Source organism: Phaseolus vulgaris, chromosome 1 (assembly GCF_000499845.2).
Source record: "Phaseolus vulgaris cultivar G19833 chromosome 1, P. vulgaris v2.0, whole genome shotgun sequence".
Taxonomy (NCBI): domain Eukaryota; kingdom Viridiplantae; phylum Streptophyta; class Magnoliopsida; order Fabales; family Fabaceae; genus Phaseolus; species Phaseolus vulgaris.
In genome coordinates this window covers 42,666,851-42,684,015 of record NC_023759.2, presented here as the reverse complement: position 1 = coordinate 42,684,015, position 17,165 = coordinate 42,666,851, and the positions used below count along the sequence as shown (strand labels likewise).

At 29.9% G+C, this 17,165-nt stretch overlaps 3 protein-coding genes across 4 annotated transcripts; all 3 read left to right on the top strand.

Annotated features, from left to right (window-relative positions):
• The first annotated feature begins 2,541 nt into the window (after nucleotides 1–2,541).
• On the top strand, nucleotides 2,542–5,124 carry LOC137814379 (uncharacterized). Its single transcript, XM_068617080.1, has 2 exons — nucleotides 2,542–3,264; nucleotides 4,890–5,124. Exons 1-2 carry the CDS (start codon nucleotides 2,651–2,653, stop codon nucleotides 4,906–4,908), a joined length of 633 nt encoding a protein of 210 aa, XP_068473181.1. The 5' UTR covers nucleotides 2,542–2,650; the 3' UTR covers nucleotides 4,909–5,124.
• Nucleotides 5,125–8,854: 3,730 nt separating this feature from the next.
• LOC137814378 (uncharacterized) lies at nucleotides 8,855–11,761 on the top strand. Of its 2 annotated transcripts, none has more exons than XM_068617079.1 (3): nucleotides 8,855–9,571; nucleotides 9,983–10,321; nucleotides 11,103–11,761. In XM_068617079.1, the coding sequence occupies exons 2-3, from the start codon at nucleotides 9,998–10,000 to the stop codon at nucleotides 11,523–11,525; spliced, it is 747 nt and encodes a 248-aa protein (XP_068473180.1). In that variant the 5' UTR covers nucleotides 8,855–9,571; nucleotides 9,983–9,997; the 3' UTR covers nucleotides 11,526–11,761. The 2 variants fall into 2 exon arrangements, with proteins under 2 accessions (XP_068473180.1, XP_068473179.1); XM_068617078.1 differs by having other exon boundaries at nucleotides 8,860–9,571; nucleotides 9,974–10,321.
• A 2,513-nt stretch (nucleotides 11,762–14,274) lies between these two features.
• LOC137814376 (organelle RRM domain-containing protein 2, mitochondrial) lies at nucleotides 14,275–16,770 on the top strand. Its single transcript, XM_068617077.1, has 3 exons — nucleotides 14,275–14,552; nucleotides 16,170–16,238; nucleotides 16,319–16,770. The coding sequence occupies exons 1-3, from the start codon at nucleotides 14,438–14,440 to the stop codon at nucleotides 16,552–16,554; spliced, it is 420 nt and encodes a 139-aa protein (XP_068473178.1). The 5' UTR covers nucleotides 14,275–14,437; the 3' UTR covers nucleotides 16,555–16,770.
• Nucleotides 16,771–17,165: the final 395 nt, after the last annotated feature.

The window sequence follows — 17,165 nt, the reverse complement described above, 5'->3', positions numbered from 1 at the left end:
GAATATAAACAAGTCATAATCTGTTTATAGAAATAACAAACAGAGGTAGAAATTAAGGAGTAAATATTGTATATGCACTCACCTAGCACGTCATTTAATACTCAACCAATCACAATTTAATAACTAGTTAAAATAAAATTGTATTAAAGTAATGAAAAAAATGCATTCAAATCTATAAACAGGATAAAAAGTTATAATTTTGCTTGAAAATGGTCATGGTGACTTCATAGGTATATGTTCTAATAGATTTTAAACGCATAGAAATTAATTATGTTTTTAAAAAAATAAATGTTTGATGTAACTTGATGAGAGAGAAAATGTATTAAGGAGAATAATCAAATATACCTTTCACTTCTTTTTTCTACCGATAACTCCTCCTTTATATCTTTTCTAATAATTTGTATAATAAGTTAAACCATTTAACACATACCAATATTTATATAAAAGTGAAATCTACTTTAATAACAAATGTTTAATATTATAGCATATTAAGAGCAATTTCATTTTTAATTTTTAAAAAACTGTTAATTTTAGCACAATGATTGAAACTTCTTGTTTGTGATCAAACAAGTGAAATAATTCCATTTTTTAATTAAGTAAAGATAAGTTTATGAGGAGGACCTCCATTATTAACGGATGTTTTCAAAATGCTTAGCATGTTTTCTTAATTGTTGTAGGTATTTATATTCTTATTTTATTATTAATTATATTTTAAAATAAAAAATATTTATGCTTAAAGGAAAATTTTCCATTTAGTGTATATATTTTACATTTTTATTTTATCATAAAGGATATTTTTCTATTTAAACAATATACTTATTATACTCTTAATTATATTTTAAAATGAGAAAAATAAATTAATTAAATATTCAAATAATTGCATACACTATAAATTATTTATATCCCTTAATAATTTAATATATTACAAACTATTCGTTATTTTTTATGGAACTACTATTATTAATTCTATTTTATTTTTAAATATATAGACACGACTGCTCTTTTCCACTAGTCCTTTTATAAAATCATTTTTTGCAAAAAAAAAATATAGTGTTATATGCATAAATATGTACGATACAAGCTTAAGTTTCACATAAAACAAATGATATCATTATTAAAATGGTTAAAGATTTAGATTATGAAACCGTCTTTAGTTTAACAAAATCAAGATTGAGGTATTAAACATTTTTCTCAAAAATTAAACTTTTTTTAACCAGAGAATAACGGATTAGGTCTTATATAAATATGAAAGGAAAATATAAGTTGAGGCAACTCAACTTGTTTTGACTACATTTTTTTTTTAATTTGTTTTCACTAACCTTGTCATTGATTTTTAAAAAACAAGTCGCACACGTTCCTCCACCTTTGAAATACGAGTTACAAGATGCTGTAAACAAATAAGAATCATAAAAGCTAAATAAATGGCTAAAAATATAAAACAATTTTCATTACAAAGTGAATGGAAAAATTGAAATATTATTCCTTTTTTTTCACTTAATTTAAACAAACAAAAATATAAGTCTAGCTAAACATCTTCCCTCGTCATAAGTTATAAGAAAAATGAATGGTTTATCAAACAAACAAAATAAATATAATGTCCTAATCACTATTTTACTTCTTTTTTCTCTTGACATAAATTATTTCTTTAGAAATACCATCGCTGGTTAAATAAATATAGAATAAAATAATATGAAATGTATAATATTTCTTAATTATTTTATCTAATAAAATAATAATTATCTGAATAATTTATAAAAATTTAACAAAGAATCACCATCAACTCAATTTATCTCTTAACTTGTTGGGTTAATAGATTAAACGAGTTCAAAATTTGAATCATAACCTATTTTGATGGTTAATTCTATTGGATCTAACCATTTTGGTAATTATAAGTTAATAAAAATATTTTTCGAAGTATGTTAAATTTTCACATTGAAAAGTTTTGGCGATTAATCAATTGAATTCAACTTTTTTTCACAACCATATATTTTAATATAAAGTAATTTTTTTAAGTATATTAAAATTCGAAGCCAAACTTCTAAAAGTATTGAATAAATCTTAGAAAATATAATAAATCATATATCAGGCTTGGATTTTGATTTTTTTTTAAATAATTTGGACTAAATCTATTCCTATCTCACCTACCAACGTAAATCGAAATAAAATTTCTCGTAATTTCTTTAAATTTTACTAGTAAATATTTTATGGAAGTGCGTGATAAACAATTACAATTTATCAGAGTGAATTTCACGTTGAAAGAGACTAAAATGAGAAAATGATTAAAAGAAATTGTCAAAGAATATATTAATTCAAAGATTTAATCAAATAAATATTTGGTTTTTCTATATTAAAAATTCAACAAATATTTTTTTATAGTATAAATAAAGTTAATATATTTTATTTGTATTTGTTAAACATATTTAAACGGGCAACCCAAACCCGTTTTGGCCGGGTTAGTTTCCCACTCAATTAAGAAGTAGTTGGTGGGTGTTAAGCCATGGCACAAATATCGAAGGTGTGGCGTGTGGGTATAAATAATGATAAAATAACCCATAAACCCTTTCACCTCAGAGTCTACCATTCATTTTCTCTTGTTTCATTCTAAAACCCTCACTTTGGTTTCGTTCAGTGAAAACTCCCATCAAACACCATGAGTGCGTTCCCCAACGGTTCCAACTCGAACCTGGACAACCTGCTCCTCCAGACCATGATGGGCAGGCTCCAGCTGCGAGCTCCGATCAACAACCCTTTGGTCACGCAGTCTCTCGAGGACTTCCTATTCAACGACCTCGACGAGGACGACGCGGACGAGGAGAGCTTCGAAGGGAAGTCGGAGCTGGCCAGAGAGGAGGCTAAACTGGAGAAGGAAGTGATCAAAATCATCCTCAGCGGCAACGGCGAATCCCTCTTGAAACCCAATTCCGGACAGGCGGTGTCGGTTCGGGACCATCACATATGCGTCGGGTTTCAAGACGAAGAGGCTTCTGGGTACCGCGTGTGGGAGTGGCACGGCCACATCATGGCTTTCGATGAGGAATTCGGTTATAATCCTGAGTATATATACGGTAATTACTTTCAGTGGTTTAAGCCTAGACCTGGTGGTGCTTCTGCTGCTGTTGCTGATCCTGTTGTCAAGAAAGAGGAGGAAGAGGAGGAGGAGGAGGAGGAGAAACAGGAGAACCAGGGTTTGAGGGAGTTGATTGATACCAAGGATTCCGCCGATGCTCGCATTCTTCACAGGAACATCAATGCTGCTTCTCCTAGGTTTGTATCCACAACCCCTTTTCCTTGTGCTTCTCATTTTACTCTTGGGTAGCTCTGTTTATTCAAATATTATTCGAGTAGCTTGTTTGTCTAATGGGGTGTACCTCAGTGAGGGTTTTTAAAATTGGTTTTTAATGATATTGATTTTTGAAATTGTGTGATTTATGTTTGGATTTTTTATTTTAGAAGGAAGTTACTGTGGATATACCCTTTTTTTTTCAATGCAAAATCTAGCTAAAGTTGTTTCAACTCAATATCAATTTGGAACAAAAACTAGTGAATGCTTTTCAAAAAAATCATGTTAGCGTGTTAGTTAGAATAGCAACGTGATTCTACGGAATTTAACATGAATGGAAATACCCACTTCAAGAGTTTTGGTTTTGTACATGAGGTCTTCTGGGTGGGTACAAAATTGCAAATTGTTTCCGTGAACGTAGGAGATGGATCTCCCAATGCTGGGATTACAGTTTTTGTACTTTTAGTTTCATCAGAGTTGGTTTTGGTCATCCTTATTCCAATTATAGCAACCTCTTCCCAGAGTTTTGAAGATTGATTGATGCTAGCCAGCTGTATCTTTCTTTTGCTGATTTTTGCAGTAAATTTTGTGGCAAGTCACTCTTAAATGATGATTTTGATGTGAATATGACATGACATTCTGCAAATCAATGAGTGACAAGATACTTAATGCACTGAGCAGTTCTTAATGTTAACTTCTTTGATAACTTGTGGTTTGCGCATTAGCTTGGATACAGTTGAAATTCTTGAATGTTTAAGGAGATGTTCTCATTAGTGAATAACTTGCCTTACTGTCATATTGTTACCTTGGTGTGACCTTGCTAACTGTACCAGTGCCTTCTTTTTGGAGGCCTTTGCTAGTATACCTAGGGTGAGTTTAGACAAACTTCTCCAAAAACATTTATCTATGAACTAAAATTAGTTTATACAAGTTTAAAATAATAATTTGGAGAAACTATATGTGAATTTTTACAAATTAACTTATGCCTAAATTAATTTTAGGTTATGTGATGAAGTTCATTCAATTTTTCATTTTTACTTTCCTCTTCTAGAAGTGTTTATGAATAAGTTTGTCCTAACAGACCCTAAGTGTATGCCTGTTTTCCCTCTCTAAACATTGGACGCACATCAAACCTGAAGCTGCTGCATATAGTTTTTATGTTTTTAACATGAAAAAATATAATATGCCCGTTAAGGATGCTAGTCCAAATACACTGCAAGTGTCGGCTTACTGATGAAAAGATAAATCCAAGATTTATTGTTCCTTTCAAGTAGCTTTCAAAAAATAAAATGGTCATTGTCGTTCTAAAAAGAATCTGGAACACCATGGAAGATTAATCCCTTTGTGAATTGAAAATACATTTCTAACCAGTTTTCAATTTTCATTTTCTCTTCCTTCTTGTACAATGATCAATAGCAGTTGCTGTCAGTTTGGTTTGTCCCAGCACTTTCTTAGATAAGTGGTTAGTCTACAATTTTACAGTTTTCCCTGCAGGCAGCTGAGGAACCTTCTTATTTCTTGTTTGATTGCATAGAGTGCACGCTTGCTTCCGAATGAACGTTTTATCATCCACGTTTGATTTCTCTCATGTTTTCCCTTTCTGCGATAGCCTGACAGGTACAAGATAAGAATTGATTCTTCATCAGAAATCAGGTTGCGAGCAGAGAGGTCACAGCCAACCAGCATCTCATTTCCTGTGTTCCGCAAAGATTGATTTCCCTGCTTTTCACAGATAAATCTCAGAAGCCCGCATCTAAGAATCTGTTTGAGCTTTAAATTACATACTGTAAAGGATGTGAGACAAGATGGTTACAATAATACATTATCTTTGCTCAGTTTTTTAATCTTTAGAGCAATTTTTTGCTTTTCCCATTTGCACTAAAGCTAGCTGGTGTGGTGGCAGATGCTTGGTTTACGGGTAGAATTGAGTTATATAAAGCATTTTATAAAGTTGCAATTAGCTTGAAGTCTATTTATTTAAAAGCTTAAATTTTTTATAAAGGGCTACTAGATAATGAATGTAAACTTTACATTTTAAACAAGTTTTGTTATAAATTTTAAATACACTAACTTGTTAAAAAATTGAAATAAACTAACAATTATAATATTAAAAATCATCATTATAATTAAAAGGTTTTTCAAATTGTGTAAAATTGAACCTTTTTAATTAAATAAATTATAAGAAAATGATTTTTGTAATAAGTTGGTCTAGTCTAACTTAAAATTTGGGCATGAGCCCAACAAATATCTTAATTTATTTTCTCCCTGACTCGAATTTTGGATTCAGAAACTGAGTTTAACTGACATTCACGAAAGTCATTTTAATATGTATTTTTTAAATATTTATTATTTTACATTTTATTATAAAAAAAAAGATAAACTTTTTAACTATTTTATTTTAAAGTATATTTTGAATTTCATTGTTTTTAACAAATTTTATTTTAAAGTGTATTTCAGTTCGAATGCATTTATATAAACAGATTTCTGTGATCTTAATAATTGGTCAAATTTTTTTAATGTAATTCTAATATTTTTTAAGTTTTGATTCAATTTTTATTTTAGTTAAAATGAATTTAAAATTTAGGATTTAAGATTAATATTGATTCTTTTTATCATATTTACCTTGTTTTAGATTTTTTTTTCAAAATCATATCCTTTAAATTCTTGATTAGGCGAAGTGTTGGAGGTACTAGGGGAATCTCTAAGAATTATTTCTTTTATCTTATTTAACCACTTTAAATTTTTCTTCTTCATTCTCTATTTATCTACCTTTTCTAAGGTTATTTTTGTTTCCATTCGTAACATATTTATTACATAAATACAATCACAATTTTCTCCTCCATCACAGGAGTCTTCCTGACATTCTTCTTCTTCCGAGATAATTTCTTCTTCCATATTTCTCTTTTCATTTCCTCTGTTTCTGAACATTATAGAAACAAATTTGTTAATTATTCTTTTAATTCATCTTCTATTTTTAGATCATTTTATTTTTCTTAAAATTTACAATTTTTTCAGACATGTTCGGTTTGTTTTGATCTATTATTACTAGACGATATGTTATTTTGAGAATTTATCTTAAGCTAGTCTTTTAAGGTATATTTTTCTATTAGGTAGAATTTTGTTTATATTTTATTTTCTAATAAATGATGGATGATTTCTTTTCTTGTATATGTATTGACTACCAAATTTTATTGTATCAGTATTGATTACAAAATTTTCCTAATTCTCTAATATCAAATTCTCCCAATTCTCTCTGATTTTTCTGTTTGACTCTTTTTAATCTTATTTTCCATTTTTAAGTTATTGTTCAAAGTAAGACATTTCAAATTATGCAATAATATTGATGTTCGTTCATGGAAGATCTTTGGATCTTCAATAAAATTATATATTATAGTCAGTAGCAAGGTTTTCCATCTTTAAAGGAAGTTGTTGCTTTTTTTTTCATTTTAACATGTGTAATTGTGTACATTTTTTTTTCAAAACTTAGGTAATTATTCTACCAACTCTTTAGGATGCTAGGAAAGCTTGCAATAATCAATTTAATGGTTATTCCTCTAAATGTTTTACTCTATAGGCATCACATAATTATTTCATGTGTTTTTTCTTAATATTTGATGGTTATTCATTCCATTAATATTTCATTATGTTCTAATTCACATTCTTCAAATTGAATATCAAACTAGTGTTAGTCTCTTAAAAAAAACTGACTACTTAAAAATTGAGTATGTCTTTATCATGGTATTCTATTTAGTTGTTATTCATTTTCAAATTTTAAGGGTATCTAATTTTTTATTTATTTATTCCAATATTGTGTTAGTATCTCTTTATATTTTTAAGTTTTCACAATTATTGTTCTGAAAATTTAAAGGGGTTTATTAGAAATTTTTCTATTAAATTACTATTATTATTCTTTAAACTTTCCTTAGGGTTTTATAAGTCAAAGTTAGTGACAAATACTTGGTGTAGCAATTGGTTTGTATAATTAAATTGACTATGAATATTTTGAATATTTTTTATTTTAATTTCTTGTTCTTCAGTAATCATTTTAAAAGGTGATGTGACTACTTCTTTGTTTTTTATATTATAAAATTTTACTTCTTATAAGAGAGGTATGATACTAATTACTTCTGACTCGGTTTTATCATATTTATTTGAAATTTATTTATACAATTTTCTTCAAACCACCTAAAAAAAATTTGTTTTTGTAGTATTTCTAAAAATTTATAATATTCTTTTTTATATTGGACTTGTTTTTCTTTCTATAAATTAATAATGAATGAGGTTTTTTTTCTTTTTATTTTGATTTTCATTTAACTCACTTCGTAAAAAGTATTTGTCTATTTCAAATATTTTTATTTTTATCACATTTAATTGACTAAAGTTCGGTGAATTTTGGAATTTTGTTGAGTCATAATTTCTATTACAATACAAAACTAAATCATTTCTATATAACAATTACATAAAATAAAAATTCAATAATTTAATAAATGTGGTTTAAGGTCTACTAAATAACATAATTATTATTGTTTTTTTTATACAACTTAAAACCTTTAGAATTTGTAGGTTAAATAATAAAACTATGACGTAAAAATGATCACATACATATAAATGTAATCTTAAAAAAAAATTAATAAATATAATTTATGAATCACTATAAATTAAACTTTTTATATTATGAATATAACAACCTTTAAAAAAAATCACATTAAAAAACTGTGACCTAAAATAAAATAATAGAAAGACATTTAATTGTGGATATTTACCTTATTCCTCTGACAACATAATATTAATAATAAATAATAATATAATATTAATAAAAATAATAATTATGATAATAGGACCCTTTTCTGGTTTCTTAGTAATAAGATTGTAAATAATCTAAGTACATTATAGTGTGTTTATCAATCCCTTATCTAAATAAAGATATTTTCTTGATTACATATTTTTCTTTAGATATGTGATCTTAGTTTTATATAGGGTTGATATTATTAGTTTGAGTAATTTCCATTATTTAGCTGAAAATATATCTGGGGAATCCTTATTCCATGTTAAATTATGTGATTATTACACTCTTTATCTATATCTAGTACTTCTATATCCTTTACCTTCTAAACCATGGGGGTAAGAGAACACTTAAAAAAAAATATTAAGTCAAGTTAGCATTAAACACTTATATGTTAAATTATTTTTTGTAAGAAAGAAAATAAAAAAGGCACAATTGTACACAGAATGCATCTCTTCTAGCTAACTCGAAGGTCATTTAGATACGTTCTTCCACACCAGAGTTAATAACTTAAGATGCAGTCCATAAAATAAGAAAAGGACTAAAATAAATTCCAAATGAAATAGTTAAAAAAGAGTCACACCTAATACAAATAAATATCTAACTTTAAGATAATATAATATAAGTTATATAACCCATAAGTCGATGAGGCTAAGATGTAGATTAGATGAGACGTTGTTTTCACTATTTCTTTTAATAAATAGTTGGGCCCGTGTATGTTATTGGGCCTGGGCCAGTGATGACAGCTGTGAGAGACGAGGTCAAAAATATCTAAGATCCTCACGATGAATGAAACGTGTACGTTGGAGATTCGGTCTGGTTAATGAAGAGAAAACACCAAGAAGCTTGACCTTCTAGATTCCCGTCATATAAATTCATTTTTTCACCTCTATTCTAACAACCTAATCCAGAATCCTTGTTTTTCATCCGACAAAGTTTTCTTCTAGTCTCTCTTCTTTTTTCGGTGTTTTCATCCAAAGCGAAAACACATAGATACATAGATTCTTTCCATGGGTTAAAGATAAATCTAAATCTGATCTAAGCGTTTTTGTGTTAGGTTATTCGATTTGAGTTCCGACACTCTCCGATTTGATTGCTTCGTTCTTCAACCAAACGCCGTTGTGTTTAGGTTCCGTTTTGTTGGGCGTGTAAGTCTTTGGGGGGTTTCGAAGAGCATAGAATAATGCCTTCGGTACCCGGTCTTCTCCACCTGCTTCCTTCCTTAACCATTTTCCATGGTGGTTCCTCCTTTCATCGTCTGAAAAACTTAGAAAAAAGCGATCGGCGTGGTAATCTTAGTTAACGCTAAGACTCTCTCGTTTTCCCCCCTTCTCTTTGGTTTCTTTCTTTATCGTCATTCTTGTTATTGGTTCTGCTCCAAACTTGGTGTGATTCTTCCGTCAACGGATCGAGATCCAGGGTCTGGTTTTGCTGTTCTTTCTGTGATTGTTGTTCTCAGTTCTGTTTTGATAGCGTCGTAGTTGCAGCTCCAAACACCGTTTTTAAAGGTATTTTTTATTTTATTTTCAGCTTTCAAGTGTTGGGAACAGTTGCCTTGGGATATAGTACTTTAGGTGTGATGTGCTTATAATAAACTCGTGTTTGTAATGTGGATTGGTTGTTACCGTGTTTGAATTCAACGAGCTTTGCTTATTTTATCCATGTAAAGCATGTTTCTGGTTTATGACTATGCGTCTCTCGGTTGTTTTGTGTTCAAAATCATGTTAGTGGGTTTGGATCTGACTCCTGGAGAGCGGTCATTTAAATTAGAACAATGCGATTATAGAAGTAGTTCGATTAGGTTTAATTGATTATACTTAAAAGTTGTAATTAGTAATGTTTTAACTATTTTGTTCTTATTATGTAGTTTAGTGCTTTAATTATTCTTCTGAGGATGCTGTTTCTTTTAGTTGCTTCAGTTCCTGATACAATTGATGGACATGAGCTCTGATGACAACTTCGTAAGTAATCTTGGAAGGACTTTTAGTGAGTCACTACATATTCAAGATGCTCAGAAATCTGTACACGTTCCCCAGGGGAACGATATCTGTAGTGAGAGTGAGGAAAATTTGTGTGGAGCAATTAACAAGCAAGAGACAAGCGTAAACATGATGTGTTTGAAAAAATCTGCAACCTTCCCAACTCCTAATACAATACTGCCTTCAAGCTCGTCTGATGAGGAGGCCAATACAGCAGTCACAGATTCACTCTCTGGTGATTTTGCTCATCAAACTTACTCACGCTCAATATCTCTTCCTGTAAGTTCGTAGATTTATATTAATAGTATTGTACAGTGTTACTAATGCTTGAATGTGTTTTTGTAAGAAATATATTCCTTGTTTGAGAAAGTACTGGAAGATTTAGAACGCATTGTTTGGCTTGTGTTGCTTTAAATAAATTAATTGTTTTTCATTGACAGTTGATTTCATACTACTCCCTCTAGGGTATTAGTTTGTTGTGTTTTCTGTGTTCTGCTTTTTATTCAAGCGTTTCTAGCTAATGTCAAGTGCGACCTGGTTCCTGTGAACTTAGATCTATCACATAGGAAGCAAAGTTATCCTGGTAGGCTGTTTTCAGGATCAACTGTGACTCAGGTCACAAACGAAACAGCAATCTTACTCGTGAAGGATTGCCCAGACTGTTTCTAGTTATGTAACACATTTGAAAATTTATTATGTATTAAATGTTGTTTATGCGAACCTCCCTCCTCTTTCCCATTTTAGTTTTGAACATTCAACAAGGAAAATGTTATCTGCCTTTTCTAACTAAAGAGCCATCGATTTTTTCATTGCAACTGAAGGATTGATGCTTTATTGCAGTTATTTATTTAACACAACTCTATTGTGTTTTCATGCCCATGTCAATTCCCATTTTAAGTTAGAAATCAGTTAATTACTTTGTTTTGGGAGTATCTCGATTTAGTTATATTTCGCATTCTGTCGTGTGGTGTTTTGTTAGGTTTGCTTTTCTTTTAACAATGGGGTGAAAGTATCTTGTAAGGTTACTATAACACTAGTTTTTCTGTATTTTATACGACAGGCTCCTCTGAAGCTCGTATCTGCCATGAAAGGTAGCCGTGAGAAACATGGGGTTTCACAGGGGAAACTAAATGTGAAATGGGCGCCCGATGTGTATGATCCGGTACCTACATTATTATCACACACTGTCAGAAGCAACAAGAAGCAGCAGAAATCCAGAAAGAAGAAGCCTGAAAAGAAGAATGGAAAGAAGGGTCAAAAAGGAAATTCGTCTCGAGGGGGCAGCAGCAAAGATAAGCAGTTTCGCAAGCTAAGTGGAACTTCTGGTTTGTGCTACAAGTCGATGGATTCTTGTGATAAAGTGTTTGTAGCTGCTACTGAATTAGATGCTCTTGATGTTCGTAGCCAGGATTCAAACTGTGGAACTAGCTTCTTCAAAAAATCTGTTACTGAAATGCACTACTCAGTTGCAGAAGCGCTATGAGTGAAACACCATGAAATGTTTTGTATTCTACTCTTTCCTTCTATGTACATAAATAAGCACTATTTTACTTTTGGCTTGTATGGTGAACAAAAAAAGTATTGCATGGTGAAAGTTGTTTGATGCTCTTAGAGCACGGGCAGTGAAGTTTACATTTTTATTTGCATTGATGTGACAAATTCTGGTAGATGATGTTATTTCTGTTTTCCTGACAGTAATTTTAACGAGGGATTTTGTAAGTTTTTTCTTTCTTTTGGTGATAACCTATGTGATTATGTTTTGTTTCATTTGTGGGTATATACATATTTGATAGTTAATTTGAAGACTAGCATTTACTGTCTTATATGTTAGTGTAAATTTATTAGTCCATTTAGAGGAAGGATTGCAACCATTCTTGATAGTTTGAGTTTGTTCTTAAAAATTTATTAAATATGAACTTCTTACTTATTTAGCTCATTTATAGTTTAATTAATTTTTGATTGATAAAAAACTTCAAATTATTTATCAATATAGTATCCAAAAATGATTTTAAGGTTCATCTGTAAAACAAGTATGTATAAAGTTTTTATTAGAAAAATAGTTCATATATTAAAAGAAGCTAGTATTTTAATGCAACTTAATGTTAGTTAATAAAAATATAAACTTTGAAATAAGCCTATATGACATTAAAATAAAACAAACTATAATATATTTCATATTATAATATTATATATATATATAATAACAAATTAAATCCGAATAATTCACTAATAACTTCACTAATTTAACCCAATTTAGAAGTTTCTTTTTTATTTTCGGTAAGTTTTGCAATATAGATTTTTGGATTGAATTAGTCCTTTAAAAACTAAGTATCTAAAACCTTTGTATACTTAATTCCTTTTACCCTATTTTTTTTAACTAATCACATTACCTATTGTTTTTTACCTGCTCTAAATTATCATCATCTAAACACAATTACCTATTGTTTGTACAAGAATCCTTTCAACATTTATGTTCCATAACCAAAAAAATCAAGAAAAAACAATTGAAAAACATGTATAGTAGAATATATATTTATGAAAGGGATCAAACTCCTCTAAAATGCATATAGAGAGCAACAACGCTTAAAATTGTGATAAAGATAAAGTAAAAGCATGTTAAAAAGGGTATGCTGAATTTGCAACATTAGTTTGAAGACACTCCTAAAAATTAGGAAGAAGCAAAAGTTGAACTGAGATAAATGGAATGAGGATCTACAAAAATAGAGACATAAAAGATAACTGAAACAAACAAAACTTTTTAAACCTAAGAAGAAAAATTACCCTAATTTTAGATTAAAAAACCTGATCATGAGTTTAGACTTTATTTTTGAAAAATATTTTTTTATTTGATTTTAATTCTTTTGTTTTTAAACTTTATCTTACTTTTTTTTTTCTTTACAATGATGGAATTAGTGTTTTGTTCTTAAAAACTTTTTTTTATACATTGATTTTTTTGCTAACTACAAAATGTGATATTTTTGTTTAATATGAATTGGTGGAATATATCATACTTTCTTGGAATATTGCATTTTACAGTTTTTGTTATATATATATATATATGATAGATAGATAGATGTATGTATGTTATAACTAAAATTAGAATGATGTAAATAAGAAAAATACATAAAAAAAAAACTACATTACATAGAACCCTTTTGCATAAGTTTGGTTTATATTGAATCAAGCGCTTGAAGCTATTTTAATATATTAAACTATGGGTAAAATCATACTGAAAATACTATGTCCCAAAACACTCTCCATAGATTTATAAATTCACCTTGTAGAAGTAATTTAAGAGGTGTGGCGTTGTGAACGAAATTTGTACACATGATTTGTAAATCCAACTGAATTCATCATTCTCCACTCGGAGCAGACTCGCGAGTTCATCGAGTTCACTCCGAGTTTGTCAAGTTTACTTAAAAACCGAGTTGACTTGGTAAGGATATGTGAAGACGTAAACTTGGACGAGTCCACGTTGACTTGCGAGTTTGACAACCATGGTTGCATGTGCTTTTATTGAGTTTCATTGTAAATGAACATTGGTGGTTAGTGTATTTGATACGGTGGTTGTTTGTTCGTAGTGGTTGGTTGGTAGTTGGAGATATTGCAAGTTAAAATTTTATATTTGAATTGTATATTGGAAAATATAAAAAAAAAACATAATGAATTGTTATTAAAAAAATTGAAAATTTTAATATTTATTAAAAAAAATTACATTTTTTAATAATTTTTTTATAGATTTAATAATGGTTGTTGAATATAAAAATGTAGAATAAAATGTGAAATAAAGTAGACAAATTATCTTATATAAATAAGTCAAACATAATAAAGTTGGTGACATTTAAAAAATAAGTGGTTGGATGAGATTATATTCATCCATTAACAACCCATTTGCGACATTTAAGTATAATAATATTAGTTTGTGTAAAAAATGCGACTTGACTTAGTATATACTTGTAATAACTTAGTTGAATGTTTGTACTGAATACATATATATTAAATTGTGCTTTTTTTCAGAATATTTCTAAAAAATATTAAAGATATTTTAGTTGAAAAATGTGGAGGGTAATTTTGGTATTTCAAATATTGTAGGTGCAAGAAAAAAACTGTAAGGGTGCAGAAAAAAAAACACCTACTGCTAATAGTAAATAGTTGAGATAGACCCAATGCAATCCATTAAAGACCCATATGTTTTACAAGTTAGAATAGCACTCAATAAACACTAATAGTCTGTGATCAAGTTTTAAAGTATAATTCTTTCCATCAATAAAAAGTCTAAAAAACAACATGGGATTTAGGGATCCTGTTGGGGAGTGCATGAAAACAAGGGTTTAAGGATTCTCCAAAACCTCTTCACTCCAAGTTCAAAGTTCTTTGTTTCTTTTTGTATTTCAGATGGCTTTGATGTCTGGACTTCAGCGTCTACTTCGCCACACCCCACTTCTTCATTCGCACCATGCTTCCATTCGTTTCGCCTCAACTCTCACTTCCCCCAAACTTTTCGTCAGCGGTGAGCTGCTATCTCTTATTTATTCCTTTTCGTCTTCCAAATATCCCTCTTCTATTTGCCTCTTCAATTAATGAAGTTAATTGTTTAGTTGTGGATGTTAATTGGTGTTTTCTTACTCCATTGTTACTGTATATAGTTGTAATGTGTTATGTTATTCAATAAACTGTTGTGTCAATAATAATTTGTTTTCAATCTAATGATGCAAATTTTAAAATGTTTTTACTTGACATTAAAATCCAACTTTCGATTTTCACTTGCCCTAGTTTTATGTTTTGTCAAATTGCAAACCCTTTGTGAAGGATTTCTAGGAAGGACTTTGTTTGTTTAACCATAAGGGTATGCCGGAGTAAAAGAGTCGAACACCCTTTCTTAGAAAAAAGTCTAGCCCCTCTAAAATCAGGGGGGATGCACTTTAGAGATTGTAGCAAGCTTGACTATTTTTATACATTTAATTGATCTTTATCTGCACTTTAGAGATAAATAAATATTCTGCTGAGCATAATGCATTTCAATGTTTTTTTCTCTTGTTTCTCTGGTTTGGGAACATAGATGTTGAATGGAGTTGCTTGTACAAGTACCCTTTTCAAACTTAAGAATCACCTCTAAGGTGTGTATATGGATATAAATATCCCGAGGCATGGATGTGGATACAAATACCCCAGTCTGGAACACAGAACATATTTTAAACTTAGCCAGAATTTAGTCACATTTGGAGTGGTTGTTCACTGTCGTAAGTGGGTCATTGGTGTATCCACAAACCTGGAAGCTTTCTTTTCATAAAGGAGGGCAACAGGTTAAGATTATGTGTACAGCCTATTGTTTTAAGAGAAACTTCTGGTGCTATAGTTGCTGTCAAAATATTCATTTCATGGTGTCTCTAGGTTTCTCCTGGGTGGAAATGCTTGCTCTATAAATCTCGCCTGTGTTGTTTGCTTTTATTTGCCTTATTGTCTGACTAAAGGCATTGTATATCCTTCTGTGTTCATTCTTCCCTTCCAATGATGTTCCTCTTTTTATTCAAAAAAGCAGTGGTCTAGTGATGAATGTGGATTAGAACATTGTAAAACTGAAAATAATTAGTCATAATTGTTTTCTTGTGCAGTAAACGAAAAGAGAATCTATGGAACTCGATAGTTCATATCCAACCTGCAGATCTAATTTGGTTTAATTATATCTTATACTTTGTTGCATCCTAAATTTCTGTTCGAAGCAATGCTTGTTTAAGCAAAACAAACAAATTATGGCCGTTATTTTGGATAATTTCCTTAGAAAACTTTGTTGGATTCCTACAGTAAAAAATTTAATTGTAAAGGTTACACTCTTATCTCTGTCTCATGAACACTTCCGTGAAATTTGAATGGACCAGCTTTCTGCTCTATTTTTTGAATGAACTTTAAATAAGTTATATTATACCTTTTTGTCCCATTTGGTGTATGAAATCTGTAGGTGTATTGTATAATGTATGAAATTTTATATGACAATAACCGGTGCAAGCATGTATATTATGTTTTGAATTCTTTTCCTGGTTAAAAAATTTCAATATATTCATCTAGTGTGCTGTAATTAAATGATTCTGTATTTAAAATTTGTAAATGTGAATGTTGTGCATACGGACAGGTCTCTCTAGATTGACAACAGATGAAAAACTTAAGGAAGCATTTACTTCGTTTGGACAGCTGGTGGAAGGTAATCATGAGTTTTTTTTCTCTTATTATGAAGCATGTTTTGCTTGATCTTGAGTTCATTTTGAATTTTTGATTATACAGCTAAGGTGATAACTGATAGAGCCTCTGGAAGATCGAAGGGATTTGCCTTTGTAACTTATACAAGCATAGAAGAAGCTGAAAAGGCTAGAGAAGGAATGAATGCTAAATTTTTGGATGGATGGGTTATATTTGTTGATCCTGCTAAACCAAGAGAGCCCAGACCTCCTCAGCAATCACAGTCTCGCCCCTCTGAATCAGGTTTCACTGTTAACAAAACAGTTGGGTGGTGTGGTTGAGCACTAAACCAACTTCAATTATGATCACCATATTTGGATGATTTTTTAAAGACTGATTCAAATCAGCCAATTATACTACAATTTGTTGAGAAATATTTGCATCAATCAGTCGACATTGACTATTAAACTTTGGGATCAAGCATTACTATTTATGTAACTTTGATGTCTATTGAAAAGTAATCTGGTGCTGACCTCGGTATTTTATCTGTCAGGAAATTTCACTGTTTTCTTTGAAGTTTGTTACATTTTAAGCTAATACTTCTCTTCTATCTAAAACCTTTGGACATTTACATTGGAATAGTTCAAGAGTTCTTTGCAGTAGTATTTTCTAATGTAAATGAGAATAAATCCTCTAATCTATTTTTTACCACTAAAAGTTGAAACTGATTTTATGATGCTCTGTATACATTTTGTTTAATGTATAGCAAATGAGTTAAATGATTTGAGTTAGATTAGGCTTTTATCTCATTTTGCAGTTAACTAAAGGACCAACTTTGGCCACTTTAGGAAATTTTTTACTATCATTATTTTCTTACTAACTTTTATTATCATTTTTAAAAAATATATATGATACATTTCAGAATAACCAATATTTTTATGTATAAGAAAAA